Source organism: Cetorhinus maximus, chromosome 26 (genome assembly GCF_964194155.1).
Source record: "Cetorhinus maximus chromosome 26, sCetMax3.hap1.1, whole genome shotgun sequence".
Lineage (NCBI taxonomy): Eukaryota > Metazoa > Chordata > Chondrichthyes > Lamniformes > Cetorhinidae > Cetorhinus > Cetorhinus maximus.
This window is the reverse complement of record NC_135904.1, coordinates 36,305,555-36,322,042: the sequence shown is the minus strand read 5'-3', so window position 1 is coordinate 36,322,042 and position 16,488 is coordinate 36,305,555. Positions and strand designations below refer to the sequence as shown.

Genomic DNA, 16,488 nt, shown 5'->3' with positions numbered 1-16,488 from the left:
CAGTTTTTATGTTCCCTGCAAGTTTACTCTCATACTCCATTTTCCCCTTCTTGATCAATATTTTTGTCCACTTTTGCTGAATTCTAAACTGCTCCCAATCCTCAGGCTTGCCGCTTTTTCTGGCAATTTTATATGTCTCCTCTTTGGATCCAATACTACCCCTAATTTCTTTTGTAATCCATGGTTGAGCCACCTTTCCTGTTTTACACCTTTCCTCATCTCAGTCCTTATCCTGAGCCTGGCCTCTGTGTTTTAGATTCCCCAGCCCAAGGAAACAATGTCTCAGTGTCTACCCTTCAGAATCATGTATGCTTCAATGAGATACCTCTCATTCTTCTAAATTCCAGAGGATATAGGCCCATTTACTCAGCATCTCATCATAGGACAACCTTCTCATCCCAGGAACCAATTTAGTGAACCTTTGCTGTATTGCCTGCAATGGGGTAGTGGTGAGCCACCCCCTTGAACTCCTGTAGTCCATGTGGTGTAGGTACACCCACAGTGCTCTGAGGGAGGGAGTTCCACAATTTCAATTCAGTGACATTGAAGGAATGGTGATATAGTTCCAAGTCATGATGGCGTGTGACTTGGAGGGAATATGCAGGTGGTCGCTGTCATGCATCTGCTGCCCTTGTCTCTCTGGGTTGTAGAGGTCACGGATTTGGAAGGTACTGTTGAAGGTGTCTTGGTGAGTTGCTGCAGTGTACCATATAGACACACTGCTGTCACTGTGGTGGAGGGAGTGAAAGTTTAACATGACAGATGGGATGCTAATCAAGCAGCCTGCTTAATCTTGGATAGTGTTGAGTTTCTTGAAGCTTGTTGGAGCTGCACCCATTGAGACAAGTGGAGAGTATTCCATCACAGTCTTGACTTGTGCCTTGTAGATGGTGGATAGGCTTTGGGAAGTCAGGAGATGAGTTATTTGCTGCAGAATTCCCAGCCTCTGAACTGCTCTTGTAGCCAAAGTATTTATATGGCTGGTCCAGTTCAGTTTCTGGTCAATGGTAACGCTCAGGATGTTGATAGTGAAGGATTCAGCAAATGGTAATGCCATTGAATGCTAAGGGGAAATGGTTAGATTCCTTCATGTTGGAGATAATGAATGCCTGGCACTTGGGTGGCATGAATATTACTTGCCATATATCAGCTCAAACCTGAATATTGTCTGGGTTTTGATTGATGGGGCACAGACTGCTTCATTATCTGAGGAGTTGCAAATGGTGCTGAACATTGTGCAATCATCAGTGAACATCCCCACTTCTGACCTTATGATGGAGGAAAGATCATTAATGAAGCAGCTGAAGATGGTTGGGCCTAGGACACTACCCTGAGCAACTCCTGCAACAGTGTTCCGGGTCTGAGATGATTGACCTCCAACAACCAAAACCATTTTCCTTAGTGTTAGGTATGACTCCAACCAGTGTAGAGTTTTCCCCCGATTCCCAATGAATTCAGTTCTGCTTGGGCAGAACTGTCACACTCGGTCAAATGCTGCCTTGATGTCAATGACAGTCACTCTCACTTCACCTCTTGAGTTCTGCTGTTTTGTCCATGTTTGGACCGGGGCTATAATGAGGTCAGGAGCTGAGTGGCCCTGGCAGAACCCAATTGAGCATCAGTGAGCAGGTTTTTGCAGAGTAAGTGCGACTTGATGGCACTATCAATGACCCTTTCCTTGACTTTGCAATAATTGAGACTAGACCGATATGTGAAGTGACAAGAGAAGCTTGGATTGATCTCCATAGAACAGACATGAATTAGAGAGAACTAATAGAGATGTTCAAAATTCTCAGTGTATACTGAGAAACTGTTTTACTGGTTGGGGGCGGGTAGTTAAACAGAGGAGACAGGTATAAAATAATTGCCAAAAGATCCAGAGGGTAAATGTTTTTACGCAGTGAGATGTTTTGATTTAAGATGCACTGCCTGAAAGAACAGTGGAAGCTGATTCACTTTTAACTCTCAGAAGAGAACTGGATAAATACTAGAATGGGAATAATTTATATGGCTATGGGGAAGGAGTCAGAGAATGGGAATAATTGAATTTCTCTTTCAAAGAACTGCAGAGCCATGATGGACCAAATAGCCTATTCATGTTGCATTACAGATTATATGACCTATAAACTGTATGAGCTGTGTTCTTCTGTGGAGCAAGTGAATCAGTGGTTTGTTAAATATCCAGTTTTTTTTTTTTTGGAAAGACCTCCTCGAGTTCCTGTGGGTTAAAAAGAGCCATGTTTTGTCAAAAGTTTGCTGATTGCTTCAGTTTTGGAGGTTGAGGCTCTGCAGAATCCTGAGATCTGAACATTACTTTAGCATGGAGACTCTGGATTGTTCTTCAAACTCGCTGCCACAATGAAGAGCTGATGGGGGGAGGTCCCACACTTCCTGTTGAGTCAAACTCACTTCTCACCCCAACGGTGAAGATGTCTACATAGCAACGAACTGGTAGATGGAGCCATTTATGGGTTGGCAGTGTCATCAAGAGGTGAAATCCATATAAGGAAATCCATACAAGCTTCCTATTGTCATGTTCCAGTATATTATGGACCATACTTTATATTTTTAAAATCTGAACAAAAAGCTGCAAAATATGGTTGCCTGAGGGGCAGCTGACTTCTTTTGTGAATTGAAACCACACCCCTGCCAAAAGATGGAACAAAAGGAACATTCCAGACTGCTGTTGCCTTTCCTGAGACCAATTCAAAAAGGTAATTTCAAATCGAATGGATCATTCAAATACAAAGGCCGGGATTTTCTAGAGCCGCCAGTGGCGGGAATCGGCACAGGTGGGGCCGGAAAATTTGGAGAGCAGCCAAAAGTCCGCTGACTTTGAAAACCCCGGCCTAAGACACGAGCTGTCACAAACTCTCAATGTGTCAAACAACAGCTCAGGGTGATTGAAATCAACAGACTCACCACCCTTTGTTTGGGAAAAGGACTTTGAACTTGTGGAAATCACATGATGAGGAGGCCATTCTGTTGTCTGCTTTAAAAAAAAATCAAGAAGCTGTTCTGCAGAGAAAGTCCCACTGAAAGCCATCAAACTAACTGCAAGTCATCCAAGCAGCTAAGATAATAAACAGCAATACCTTGAAGGTCAGAGATCCTATCAGAGAGAAGGATTTCCTCCAACCTGTTCCAACTCCAAGATCACCTGAGAACCAACCTCCTGGAAATGTGTCTACGAGGAGCCTTGCAACTTGCTAAGAATCCTTTGCTTTACGAGATTTTCACTTCACCTTCATCTGAGAAACTACAGGTCTGCCACAAAAGGGGCAGATAATCATAAGTTGTAAAAACAAAAAGCTACTGCGGATGCTGGAAATCCAAAACAAAAACAAAATTACCTGGAAAAACTCAGCAGGTCTGGCAGCATCGGCGGAGAAGAAAAGAGTCAACGCTTCGAGTCCTCATGACCCTTCAGCAGAACTGAGTATAGTTAGGAGAGGGGTGAAATATAAGCTGGTTTAAGGTTGAGGGGGTGGGGGTGGGGGGGGGGGGGGAGGGGGGTGTGGAGGTGGGGAGAGAAGTTGGGGGGGGGTTGTAGGGACAAGCAAGCAGTGATACAGATGATCAAAAGATGTTACAGACAAAGGAACAGGGAGGTGTTGAAGGTGGTGATATTATCTAAGAGAATGTGCTAATTAAGAATGGATGGCAGGACACTCAAGGTACAGCTCTAGTGGGGGGTGGGGTGGAAAGACTGACAGGGTATTATAGTTATAGATTTAAAAATAATGGAAATAGGTGGGAAAAGGAAAATCTATATAAATTATTGGAAAAAACAAAAGGGAGGGGGAAGAAATGGAAATGGGGGTGGGGAGGGGGAGTTTAAGATCTAAAGTTGTTGAATTCAGTATTCAGCCCGGAAGGCTGTAAAGTGCCTAGTCGGAAGATGAGGTGCTGTTCCTCCAGTTTGCGTCGGGCTTCACTGGAACAATGCAGCAAGCCAAGGACAGACATGTGGGCAAGAGAACAGGGTGGAGTGTTAAAATGGCAAGCGACAGGGAGGTTTGGGTCTTTCTTGCGGACAGACCGCAGTTGTTCTGCAAAGCGGTCGCCCAGTTTGCGTTTGGTCTCTCCAATGTAGAGGAGACCGCATTGGGAGCAACTAATGCAGTAGACTAAGTTAGAGGAAATACAAGTGAAATGCTGCTTCACTTGAAAGGAGTGTTTGGGCCCTTGGATGGCGAGGAGAGAGGAAGTGAAGGGGCAGGTGTTGCATCTTCTGCGTGGGCATAGGGAGGTGCCATAGGTGGGGGTTGAGGAGTAGGGGGTGATGGAGGAGTGTACCAGGGTGTCCCGGAGGGAACGATCCCTACGGAATGCCGCCGGGGGGGTGAAGGGAAGATGTGTTTGGTGGTGGCATCATGCTGGAGTTGGCGGAAATGGCGGAGGATGATCCTTTGAATGTGGAGGCTGGTGGGGTGATAAGTGAGGACAAGGGGGACCCTATCATGTTTCTGGGAGGGAGGAGAAGGCATGAGGGAGGATGTGCGGGAGATGGGCCGGACACGGTTGAGGGCCCTGTCAATGACCGTGGGTGGAAAACCTCGGTTAATGAAGAAGGAGGACATGTCAGAGGAACTGTTTTTGAAGGTAGTATCATCAGAACAGATGCGACGGAGGCGAAGGAACTGAGAGAATGGGATGGAGTCCTTACAGGAAGCAGAGTGTGAGGAGCTGTAGTCGAGGTAGCTGTGGGAGTCGGTAGGCTTGTAATGGATATTGGTGGACAGTCTATCATCAGAAATTGAGACAGAGAGGTCAAGGAAGGGAAGGGAAGTGTCAGAGATGGACTATATGAAAATGATGGAGGGGTGGAGATTGGAAGCAAAATTAATAAATTTTTCCAGGTCCCGACGAGAGCATGAAGCAGCACCGAAGTAATCATCGATGTACCGGAGAAAGAGTTGTGGGAGGGGGCCGGAGTAGGACTGAAACAAGGAATGTTCCACATACCCCATAAAGAGACAGGCATAGCTGGGTCATAAGTTGTAACCGTATTGTATAACCCTCATCTTGCATCTAACCTTTGTGTGAGTAAGAGTGTGTGTGATATGAGTAAGGGAGACGTTGTGTTTTAGTGTGTGATAATAAATAACCTTCTTTATTTTAAAACTCAGGAAAAGCTCGCTGCAGGAATTATTTAATTGGGACACTGACTGAGGGTAAGAAATCTTACATGCAGATATACTGATCATAGGCAGTAAAAATGAAACATAAATTCTGTCTGGGACCATGATATTGGAGACATGATTAATATAATGGAAAAGTTATATTGTTGATTTATTGGACTTCACTTTAAGCATCATCAACTACCTCAAGCCCCCAGTGCCCCCCAAACCAAAATTATGGGCTGCATCTTCCAGTCGCCGAGCGGTGCCCGCTCACTGATGCGTAAAGTGACCGGGGGGGTGACATTGGGTGTGTGCCCCCACGTTACCCCACATCACTTAGATTTTCAGTTTGGCGGGCGCGCAGCCAAGTCGGCTGCGCATCTGCCAACCTGTCAACGACCACTTAAGGCCTTTGAAAAACTAATTAAGCCAATTAATGGAGCTGCCCATCCAACCTTAAAGTTGGCAGGCAGGCCGGGAGCCCTGGCAGGCTTCTGAGAAAACAAGAAACCTCATCCACGGGCGGGGTGGGGTTTCATGAGGGATTTAAAAATTTCAAAATATTTTATAATAAAAGTCATGGACATGTCCCAACTCATGTGACAGTGTCACATGAGGGGACATGTCAGTAAAATTATTTCTATTCTTTAAACTGCTTTTCCCATTTGAGCTGATCGCCCTGAGGCAGCACTTTGCCCCAGGGAGATCTGTGCGCTTTCTCGCGCACATGTGTGAAACAGCGCACCTCCCGGCTCAGGGAACTCCCCCACCCCCCACCTCCTTGAACAGGGAGCGCATAGCGCTTCCCAGCGGACGTCATGCTGGGCGGGCCTTAATTGGCCCACCCACATAAAATGACGGCGCGCCCCCGACCTGGAGCGCCGATCAGGAACCCGCCCGCCCGCTCCCGCACATCCCTCCCAAAGGGGCGGGGGGGGAATGTTGCCCTATGAGTTGAATTTTCCCAGTCTCATGGAGATATGTCTAGAGGTGGGAGCATGAGCAAAATTAGGGAATTTTGCGCCACGGTGTTTGCCCGAGGCGCCCCCCACCTCCACCACCCCTCACCAGCCCTGAGCAATCTACCGGGAAGCAGGGACTGACCAGCACCAGCTACTCACCGGCATTAGTGGGCTGCTAATGAAATTCAATAAAGCGCCTGCTTGGTAACAAATTGGTGGTGCAGCCAGGATCTTACTGATGGCAGATGGGCCTCTTGCTGAGGCCAAAGCCTGACCATTGCCTTGCAGCAGCTTCCCAACAATAGAACAGGAATCTCATGAATCTTCCTTTAAACCCCTAGCCCATCCCCGAACCACTGAGTGTCATACTTACTTTTTTTTACCATTTTATAATTCTTCAGAGGCCTCTCCATCTTGGGGCATCCTCACATTTCCCTACCTACAGTGGCAGTGCCTACCTCACCCCGCAGGGCTGCAGGTCGGACATCACTGCCAGCCATTCTGTTTAGCTTACGGCTTGCCTATTGCTCCCCCTGCTCTTAATTGGACAACCGAACAATTGGGCAACTGGAGATCGCTTCATAATTGACTTGCTTCCAAGAAGATCAGCAAGGTCACAGGGCCTCTTCCAGGTCAGGAACCCAATGTCGGGGTCTGAACGATCTCGGCAATATCCAGCACGTGCACTGAGAGTAGTTGATAGCTGGTGATTGACTCTCGCTCCATCTCCATCCAGTATCATTTTCTCCCTCATGAGGCAGGTGGCGCATGACTATAATGTAGAAGCTGTAACCTGATAATGTCATTGGCACTACCATACCAGGGGTCAAGGGGAGTGGTGGAGAGAGGGAATGTGCCTGGTGACAAGTCCACCAGAGAAACCTGGTGAGAGGCAGCAGAGCCCAAGAGAAGTTTCACATTGTACTCTTTGGGATAATTCCTTGCGACCAGGAGGAGCAGGAGTGCCTCCCCTCACCTTGTCCTCCCTCTCCCTCACCACACCACAAAATTTTTGAGAACCCACCACACCCCTCCAGCCTTCACCTTTTGCCTGGGTCCTGGTAAAGTTCAACTTTTGCACCAATGCATCTTCTACTTGTTAGCCTTGGCATCATTCCCCCCCCAATCTTCAGCAGGAGACGATGTGAACTATTAAAAAGAGTCATGGGCATTTCAATTGACCAGCTCTAACCTACTTTCTAAATGCTGGATTTTTAAAAAAATTCTTTAATGAGATATTGATGTCACTGGTAAGGCCGGCATTTGTTGTCCATCCCAAATTGCCCTTGAACTGAGAGGCTTGCTAGGCCATTTCAGAGGGCACTTAAGAGTCAACCACATTCCTGTGGGTCTGGAGTGACGTGTAGGCTAGGCTAGGTAAAGATGGCAGATTTCCTTTCCCTGAAGGACATTAGTGAATCAGCACCTGTTTCAGACTCCTGAACCACTGATCCCATCTTGAGTTAAATTCAGGAGAATCACAGCTGTACTTGCCCTGCATTTTGTTTCCTCAATATTGCTTTCTACTACAACTGTCTCCTTTGCCCATAAGAGAGTTTACCATGGTTGTAGATTCTCTGTAGACATTCTGAAGGATGCAAAAACCCAGGAGGTGTACACACTGTACAGTCTGTACTCGATCTGTGGGGTCACACGGACTGTACTCGATCTGTGGGGTCACACGGACTGTACTCGATCTGTGGATGTACACGGACTGTACTCGATCTGTGGGGTCACACGGACTGTACTTGATCTGTGGGGTCACACGGACTGTAATCGATCTGTGGGGGTCACACGGACTGTACTGGATCTGTGGGGTCACACGGACTGTACTCGATCTGTGGGGTCACACGGACTGTACTCGATCTGTGGGTCACACGGACTGTACTCGATCTGTGGGGTCACACGGACTGTACTCGATCTGTGGGTCACACGGACTGTACTCGATCTGTGGGTCACACGGACTGTACTCGATCTGTGGGGTCACACGGACTGTACTCGATCTGTGGGGATACATGGACTGTACTCGATCTGTGGGGTCACACGGACTGTACTCGATCTGTGGGGTCACACGGACTGTACTCGATCTGTGGGGTCACACGGACTGTACTCGATCTGTGGGTCACACGGACTGTACTCGATCTGTGGGGATACATGGACTGTACTCGATCTGTGGGGGTCACACGGACTGTACTCGATCTGTGGGGGTCACACGGACTGTACTCGATCTGTGGGGGTCACACGGACTGTACTCGATCTGTGGGTCACACGGACTGTACTCGATCTGTGGGGGTCACACGGACTGTACTCGATCTGTGGGGGTTGTTATGACCAGGTGAGGAGGGGTTTTCCTCTCCTCGTTTGACTGCAACAGGTTTTTTTGTTTAGAAAAAGGTTACACTTGGCAATTCAGTCTGACACACGGTGGCCATAAAAGAACCAATCGGACAGGTTTTCTTGAGTTTAACAAAGAAAGAGGTTAGTTAAACCGATCCACTTCCGCACATACACGCCCACACACACACTCAAAGTCCACACACACAAATACAGATTATAAAGTTAGGGGAGGGTAGATTTGGCCAAATCAAAGTCCATAAGAAATAAAAGAAGTTCACAATTAGTAGCTCGGAGCCTCAACTGGCTCCAGGCAGAATCCAGTGGTCTCGCTTTCAGTGCTAAGGTGGTTTAAAGCTGTAGCTGGTTTTTCTGTCCTTCTGGAGATGCTGATTCTTATTTTAAAAATCTGTCTACTGCGGAATGGAGACAAGGTCAAGTTAATAGACAGGGTCCAACCTTGTTAATTGGGTGGAGGGAGAGAGAGAGGGCTGGAGCTCCACTTAGCTCAACTTGAGTCCAGTTCTTCTGAGTTCATGTGCTTAAACCACACAAAAGCCTTGGGATGGTCATGTGATCTCTCTCCAACTGCCAGTAATTCAAACAAATAGTTGTATATTCCAAGTATAAGTTGATTAGGTTGTCTGGAGACCTATCATAAAAATCAAGGTATTTTTGTCCAAGCGATTAATTTTTGCATGGTTTGTCTTCAGCTGTTGAATACTGAAGGTGACTTCCAAAGATGTCTTGTTGATAGGGCAGGAAGGAAGATTGTTTACAAACCCCAAGGGGGTGCCGTTGTCTGTGATGGGTTTTGCAGAGAAGTTGTCTCCTCTTCATAGGGTTGTAATGTGGAATATATAATAATGTAAATTAGTGTCGACGATCTTGATGTATGTTGAAATTATTTTAAAAGCTCTGTCTTTTTAAAGGTCCTGCTCCTGATTCCGGTTGATGGTCTAAAAATTAACATTCGACATAAGCACATTTTGACAGGATACACAGACTGCATCCAGTCTGTATGGTTACACAGACAGAGGATAGATTTGCTCTGCCACACTATTATGCCTCCCCTCCTGATGTCGAGCATCCTGTGCTCCATCTCACTGCTTCGTCGGGAGCTAGGAAAACACAGACATCATAGAACGAAGATTCTAAAATGAAACGAAGATTCAAAATTTAAGCTCCTCCATATTGCACATGCTGAACTGTTGGATCTTATTCTTGAATATTAATTACGTGCATTCGGTTTTAAATTTTTTTTTGGCTGTAAAAAAACGGGGCAGAATCATCCCAGATTTGCAGTAAGTGCGGGAGGAGGTGTGGAAAAGAACGTTTTATCCACTGGCCGTAATGGCAGCCGTATCGTCCCCTTCCCAGTGTGTCCAGTTCACCAGCCGTTCAGTACGCACAGCTGGATCACCAGTGATTCTGGAGAGAGAAATGGGGCAAGGGCTTTCGAAGCTTCGTGCGAGCACTCTCCCACGCACGCAGATCCTCCCTCCCTGTTGTTGTGAGCCAGCTTCTCCTGTCTGATAACAGATGGAGAGAGTGTGAGCAGGATACATGCCACTGCGTGGGAATGTTTGTGTGGTGAGCGGAGCCATGGACAGGATGAGGACGTGAGCTCCAGAGGGTATGAGCCTGATGGAGATGTGAGGGTGTGTGTGAGAGTTAGTGGTGTTGTCCCTTGAGGTGTGAGATTTGTGATGGGTTTGTGAGTTGAGATTGATGAGGTGGTTGACTCAACTTGGCAGAATGGATGAGAGCATTCAGGGTCTCATCTTCACTGAGACAGGTTCGGGGCTCTGATTAAGAATTTGAACATTTTTGTAGTTTTATAGAGGTGTCAACTAGCAGGGTTCTTTATTGTATGCTCGATCTGCTCACTGCCAAACCACTGCCCCCGCCACCATTTAAAAGGGAATTGTATAAGTGTTTAAAGAGGGTGAATCAAACGGGATATGGGGAAGAGCAGTGTTTTGTGAGTAGAGTAACTGGAATGGTCAAATTAGACAACTGGTGTCAGGAGCTGGTACATGCACACAATGCCATCTGTGCTGTAATTTTTCAAATTCATTAAAAACTGTATTAAAAGGGTAAGCAGTTCCTGTTTATCTGTCACTATTAAAAGCACCATGTATAGTGGAGAAAATATCTGTACTCAGCAACCCTGGGTAATATAGAAATTGTACAAAATATTAAAGTTTCTTGCACATCTGTTTTTAATGCAAAATTTACCTTGAACTCACTTGGGCAGCACAGGATGATTAGCGAAGCAATTTATATTCTTCTTTGTGCTTATATTATATGACTGGTCAAAGCCAAGATTTTCTCCTGGTTCGTTGGTTCCGCTGAACCCACTGGGTTAGACAGGTTTTCCCTGTGGCCTGTGCAGTGGTGGAATTTGGCTGCTCCACAGTGACTCGTATCCCAGGCCTTGGGGCAATGTTGTGCCCCTGGATGAAAGTGCGGAGAGGGCAAGTGGTAGTGGTAGCTAGTTGCAGTTTAGTGAAGGCTGGAAAAATAACTGAAAGCAAACTAAAATCTCCCGGCTTACCTAGAGCAACTGGTCAGTAGGCAAGGTGGTCCCTCAGCATTTCAGTTACCTCTCCCGGTGAAGCACATCAATAATTTCAGCACCCGGCATTGCTGTGATGTGCAAACAACTGAACGTAAATATTACCTCATTATGTTATTTGCTCTTTATTATGACATTTTTGATACTGCTTTGGCAGCAATATTCAGAAGTGGATATATATATATATAGAAATGGAAAAAATGTAAGGTTAGGGGTAAAAAGGACTAATTGGATAGCTGTTTCAGAGAACCAGCATAGTCACAATAGGTCAAATAACCAGCTACTGTATTGAACAATTCTATGCAGTGGTATTGGTCAAGGGGGATTGGACTCCCTTCTGACTTTGGTCCATGCCTGCTTGCATAGTTGCAGTAGAAGTTGTATTTAACCCTTGCAGTGCAATAATGATTAAATTCTCATATGCAGGCTGAATTAATGGAAATGCATTTCTGGCAAACATGAGGAGCATCCATTAGAAAATTTTCAGTCCACATGTAGCCTTGGGTAGCCATCTCCTGTCAACAGTGGCATTGAACCAGTCAGTATTTGTTGCAGACCAGTCCAGGGTGAGCAGATTTTGCTTTCGTTACTCTATCATTGAATAAACTCCAGCTCACTTAATGAGGAAATTTCTTCCTGAAGCATTAATTTCTTCCGTTAGAAAGTTGGTCTGCCTTTCTGTGAAAGCATATTAATAAAGGATTAATGAGCAGGCAGCAGAATTTTGCCGGCCGGTGGGGGGGATATTGATGAATGTCCCACTTTTTTTTTGAGGGGGATGGAATACGAAGTAATGCAGAACAGAGAAACGCTGATGGTTTTAATTTAACTTCTGGTTTTCCACCGGTTTTAATGAACTCAATTTCTATAGCACCTTTCCTGACCTCAGAATTTCAGCAAGTGCTTTACAGCCAATTAGTTACGTTTGAAGTGGAATCTGTGATTTAGTACTGAAAATGCAGCTAATAATTTGTGCACAGCAAGTTTCCACATACAGTAAAATGATAAATATTGGCCAGGACACAGGGCAGAAACCTCCCCCCCCCGACTCTTCTAAGTAGTGCCATAGGATCTTTTATGCCCACCCGAGAGGGCAGATGGGGCCCTGGCTTAATATTTCAGTTGAAAGATTTAAAGTGATGTGAAAAAAAACCTTTTCACACAGTGAGTGGCACGGGCCCGGAATATACGGCCTGGAAGTGTGGTGGAGGCAGGTTGAATCAAGGCATTCAGGAGGGCATTAGATGATTATTTAAATAGGAACAATGTGCAGGGTTACGGGAACAAGGCAGGAGAATGGCACTAAGTCATAATGCTCATTTGGAGAACCGGTGCAGATACGATGGGCTCAATGGCCTCCTTCTGCATTGTAACAATTCTGAGATTCTGTGAAGATGACACCTCTGGCTGTGTAATACACTCAATGCTGTATTGGAGTATCAACCTGGGTTATACGTTCAAATCTCTGGAATGAGATTGGAACCCACAATCTTAAACTCAAAGCCAAGAGAGCTCTCCATGAGCTAAGGCTGCACTTATTTGACATTCCATACCATTATACAACAACCGAGATCAGCCAGAGTGAGATATACTGTGAATGGGTGAAGGGAAATGCCTACAATTTCCAACTGGCTGTTTGCCTGACAGAGAGTTGGCCTGTGCTGGACCTCAGCCATTCAGCACATGGGAACAGGATGATTTCTATAATGGACTGTCTAGCCATAAGGCCAGTTTTACACCCTAGCGGCGAGTTGAAAATCTGTTCTGTAAGTGCTTTCAATCGGAAGTTACATTAACTAATACTGTGGGTGAGGAGCAGTCATGAAGGACGCTGTAATTGGAAGCTCACCTTGCTACCAGTTTTAGCAAAGATTTGGTACAGGAAGTGGGACTGGCTCCCAATGACTGGTGATCCTATTTTGTCAAAAGGATTCAGATTGCCATTTTGAATCAGCCCAGCTGGAGGGGATTCCGAAGGTAAGTTCCTCTTCCACCGTTTTGTAGGGTTGGGGGGGTGTACAGAATGTCTCCTCCAATGCCAGCGGGCAGAATTGGCCAGACTGTGATTACCAGGCAACTAACTCAATGAATTCTGCCCTGTGGCGTCTATAATTTATCCGTATGACGGTGATGGGTGAAAACTTCCCATCCCACACGCCCAGCTGAAAATCCAGCCTATGAGATGGTGCTTTTTGTTTGGCAAAGGGTGTTAAGGGTTATGGAAGCAGCAAGTAGATGGAGTTAAAATACAGATCAGCAATGACCTAACTCAATTGTGGAAAAGGCTCGAGGGGTTGACTGGGCTCCTTCTGTTCTTATCATCTGGACTACCTGTGACCAACTACTATGGAGATCCACCCATTTTGACTAATATTTATGGATGTTAATTTGTCTTGACGGGATGCGAAGTTTTATTTAATTGTTTATTGATAACGTATTTGTTCTGTTGATGGATATATTCAGTTATTTGAAATATGATGGCCCCAAAATCTAACCTGCAGTTTTCCTTTTCTTTTAGCATTTAATGTGTGCGGGTCTGTGGTGCCTGGTAGAAGGGGACCAACCATGCAAAACAAAACTGGATCCTCCACTGGATGGTACAGAATGTGGTGTTGACAAAGTAAGTTAAAGGTCTGTAAAAATCCAATAGATTCACACTTAAATAGTTGTACCTCTGTGTACTGATATTATGCAGCCACAGACTCACCAAAGCTCCATTAAATCCTGCCATTCCACAGAGTCTAGCAGGACAGCTACCTTGGATTATGTTATTTTAAAATTTTTCACAGTTGATATCTCCGAACCACGCACTGTTTCAAATGATTATTCCTTGAGTGCTAGTCCCTGTTCCCAAACGATTTTACAGGTGTCGAGGAAGGTGTTGGGTGGGCTGCCCACTCATGGCACAATTGGAGTCCTTCAGTGGGCAGTTAATGCCCAATTAAGGGACTTATCCCGCTGCCGCTTTGATATAATGATTGGTGGGAGAAGCACCTGCGGGTTGCTGACCAGTAAAAGTGGGGAGAGGGCCTCTTGTTGGGCCCCAGGTGCCACTTGGAGGCCCCCCCCCCCCCCCCCCAACAGATTTGTTTCTCCCATGCTACCTGCAGTAGCGGCAGTAGCCACAGTTCCTGCTTGGCACTGCCAGTGGGCAGAGCTGCTGGCCTCCAATTGGTCAGCAGCTCTATGATGCAGAACTGCCTCCTGGATATGGATGGAAGTTCCACCTCATACTATTTGAAGGGCTATCACCCAAAAAAAACTAAAGCAGGGCAAGTGGGCTAAGTAGGGAGGCAGGTTCGCCCTTGACATTTACACTGGGGTGTGGTGATACTGCCCTGAGAGTATAATCCAGCCTTACGCCCTTGACATTCTTTCTTACTTACAATCTGTGCCCTACATCAGCCTGACCCTTAGCCACCAGCCTCCAGCTTTTCATAAAACTGTTTCTCGTCACTGCTGGTTCCTTCTATTCTGCCACTCTTTTTCCAATTGCCACAAGTTGCATGTCTCTCCCAGAATCACAAATGGCTCCTCCCTTCAAGAGAAACAGCTCTAATTAAAGTAATAACTGAAGCTTTAAAACAAAAAGTGCCTGCCCAACAGACACACGAGAAGATGAAAAGTAAACAGCTTTCTGGCTGTTAGCCCGACAGTTCAGCCCAAGGTCAGGCCTCAGCTTGTACTCCATCCCAGAAACCTGCCCCCTTACAGCTTCCAGCTGGTTTGCTTTTATGAATGTTGCAATGTTGCTTGATGCAGCTAGAGATTCCGCTTGGGGTGCATGTTGCTGGATGCACCCACAATGCGCTGGAACCTGCGCCAGTTTCACCGAGGTGGGGGGTTACACCCAAATTTACAATTAATTCATCAGAAATCTGAACATAAAACCTCCAGTGATTCAGTGTCATCAACCAGGAGTGTAATCAATTTGTAATAGATTGGTGGCTGGGTTGTTACAGCGAGGAGTGGGATTGCCAGGGAATGAGCCATTCTTCAACTTCCTAAAATAAGTGATGATTTCTGAAGCAACGCAGCAGATCAGTTGGCTATTTACTGCTATTAGTTTTACTTTTTAACCAGCTTCAGTTGACTGCTGGGCTCTTTTGACCGTGGAATGTCCCCAAGAATGGGGTCTCAGTGTGATGATCATGCCCCCTCCTCTCCTCGAGTGCAGTAGGAGGGGATTGCCTTCCCAACTTGGAAAGGTGGCCAGATCTGTGAATGGGCCCTGCTTAGGGTGAAGTGACTGTTGAACTAGCATAAAATGCCATGATGCATAAGTGTAAAGTAGTAATGGGTGCAACTTATGCTTCTAAATTGTGAAATCTTTTCATTTAATTATTTAATTTAATTATCGATTAATTTGTTATCCTGTGAAAACCCCAGGCAACAAGTTCATTAATAACTTCCTCCGGTAAAATGTGACTGAAAGTGCGGGGGTGAGGTATAGAAGAGGGAAAGAGAGAGTTTCTGAAACAGGTAGATAAAGGGTTTGGGGAGGGGGTGGCACAGTGGTTTTGTCACTGGATTAGTATTCCAGAGACCCAGGGTAATGCTCTGGAAAGCCGCATTTGAATCCTGCCACAGCAGATGGTGAAATTCGAATTCAACAAAAATCTGGAATTTAAAAGTCTGATGATGACCTTGAAACCATTGCCGATTGTTGTAAAAACCCGTCAGGTTCACTAATGTCCTTTAGGGAAGGAAATCTGCCACCCTTACCTGGTCTGGCCTACATGAGATTCCAGACCCACAGCAATGTGGGTGACTCTTAAATGCCCTCTGAACAAGGGCAATTAGGGATGGGCAATAAATGCTAACCCAGCCCAGCAACACCCACATCCCATGAACGAATGAAATAAAGGTGTTGGAAAATTTTTGAGAGAGAAAGAAAACGGAAATGCAAAGAAATGAAGATGAGGAAAGAGGGAGAAGAGAAAAAGAGGTTGTTACGGCAAAAGTTCTCTGTTCACAAGGAACAAAAGTCTCACAGTGAAACAGGAGCACTTGCAGATCAGAAGTTCCTAAAATTGTATAGCGTTGTCTGAGTTATCATGAAGAGGTGGATTGTCGCTTGCAAGTTCCAAGTCGAAGGCCGGCCCTATGTGGTGTTTCAATTCATTCCTGTTTTGTTATATCTAGGCCAGACCAGCAGATGGAGCATTTTTCACCAGTGGAGTGTCCTATCTCAACAGTAAAAATTACATGATTTGTGCAGCAGACAAGCAGTTGGCAAAACTGCTCCTGAGGCTGTTCCTTCTCCTTGTCAAGGAAGGAAATCTAGTTAAAAGACAGATTGGTAGGAATAAATTGGGAGCCAAATCTATAAAAACTGGGCAGGCAGGTTAATGTTATTAATCGCTGTTAATGATGCTTTTAGTCTGCTTTTGATGTTTGCAGCCTGAGTGTTCTATTTGGTCCTGAGCTGAGTTTCCAACCGTATATCCTCTCCATCACCAAGACTGCTTATTCCTACCTCTGT

At 45.7% G+C, this 16,488-nt stretch overlaps 1 protein-coding gene across 2 annotated transcripts in view; it reads left to right on the top strand.

Annotated features, from left to right (window-relative positions):
- adamts17 (ADAM metallopeptidase with thrombospondin type 1 motif, 17) overlaps positions 1-16,488 on the top strand; it is a 582,619-nt gene that overhangs the window by 342,018 nt on the left and 224,113 nt on the right. For both annotated transcript variants that reach the window (XM_078530484.1, XM_078530485.1), the window contains exon 11: positions 13,522-13,623. In XM_078530484.1, the coding sequence (XP_078386610.1) occupies positions 13,522-13,623 (102 nt within the window). The remainder of the gene's footprint in view (positions 1-13,521; positions 13,624-16,488) is intronic.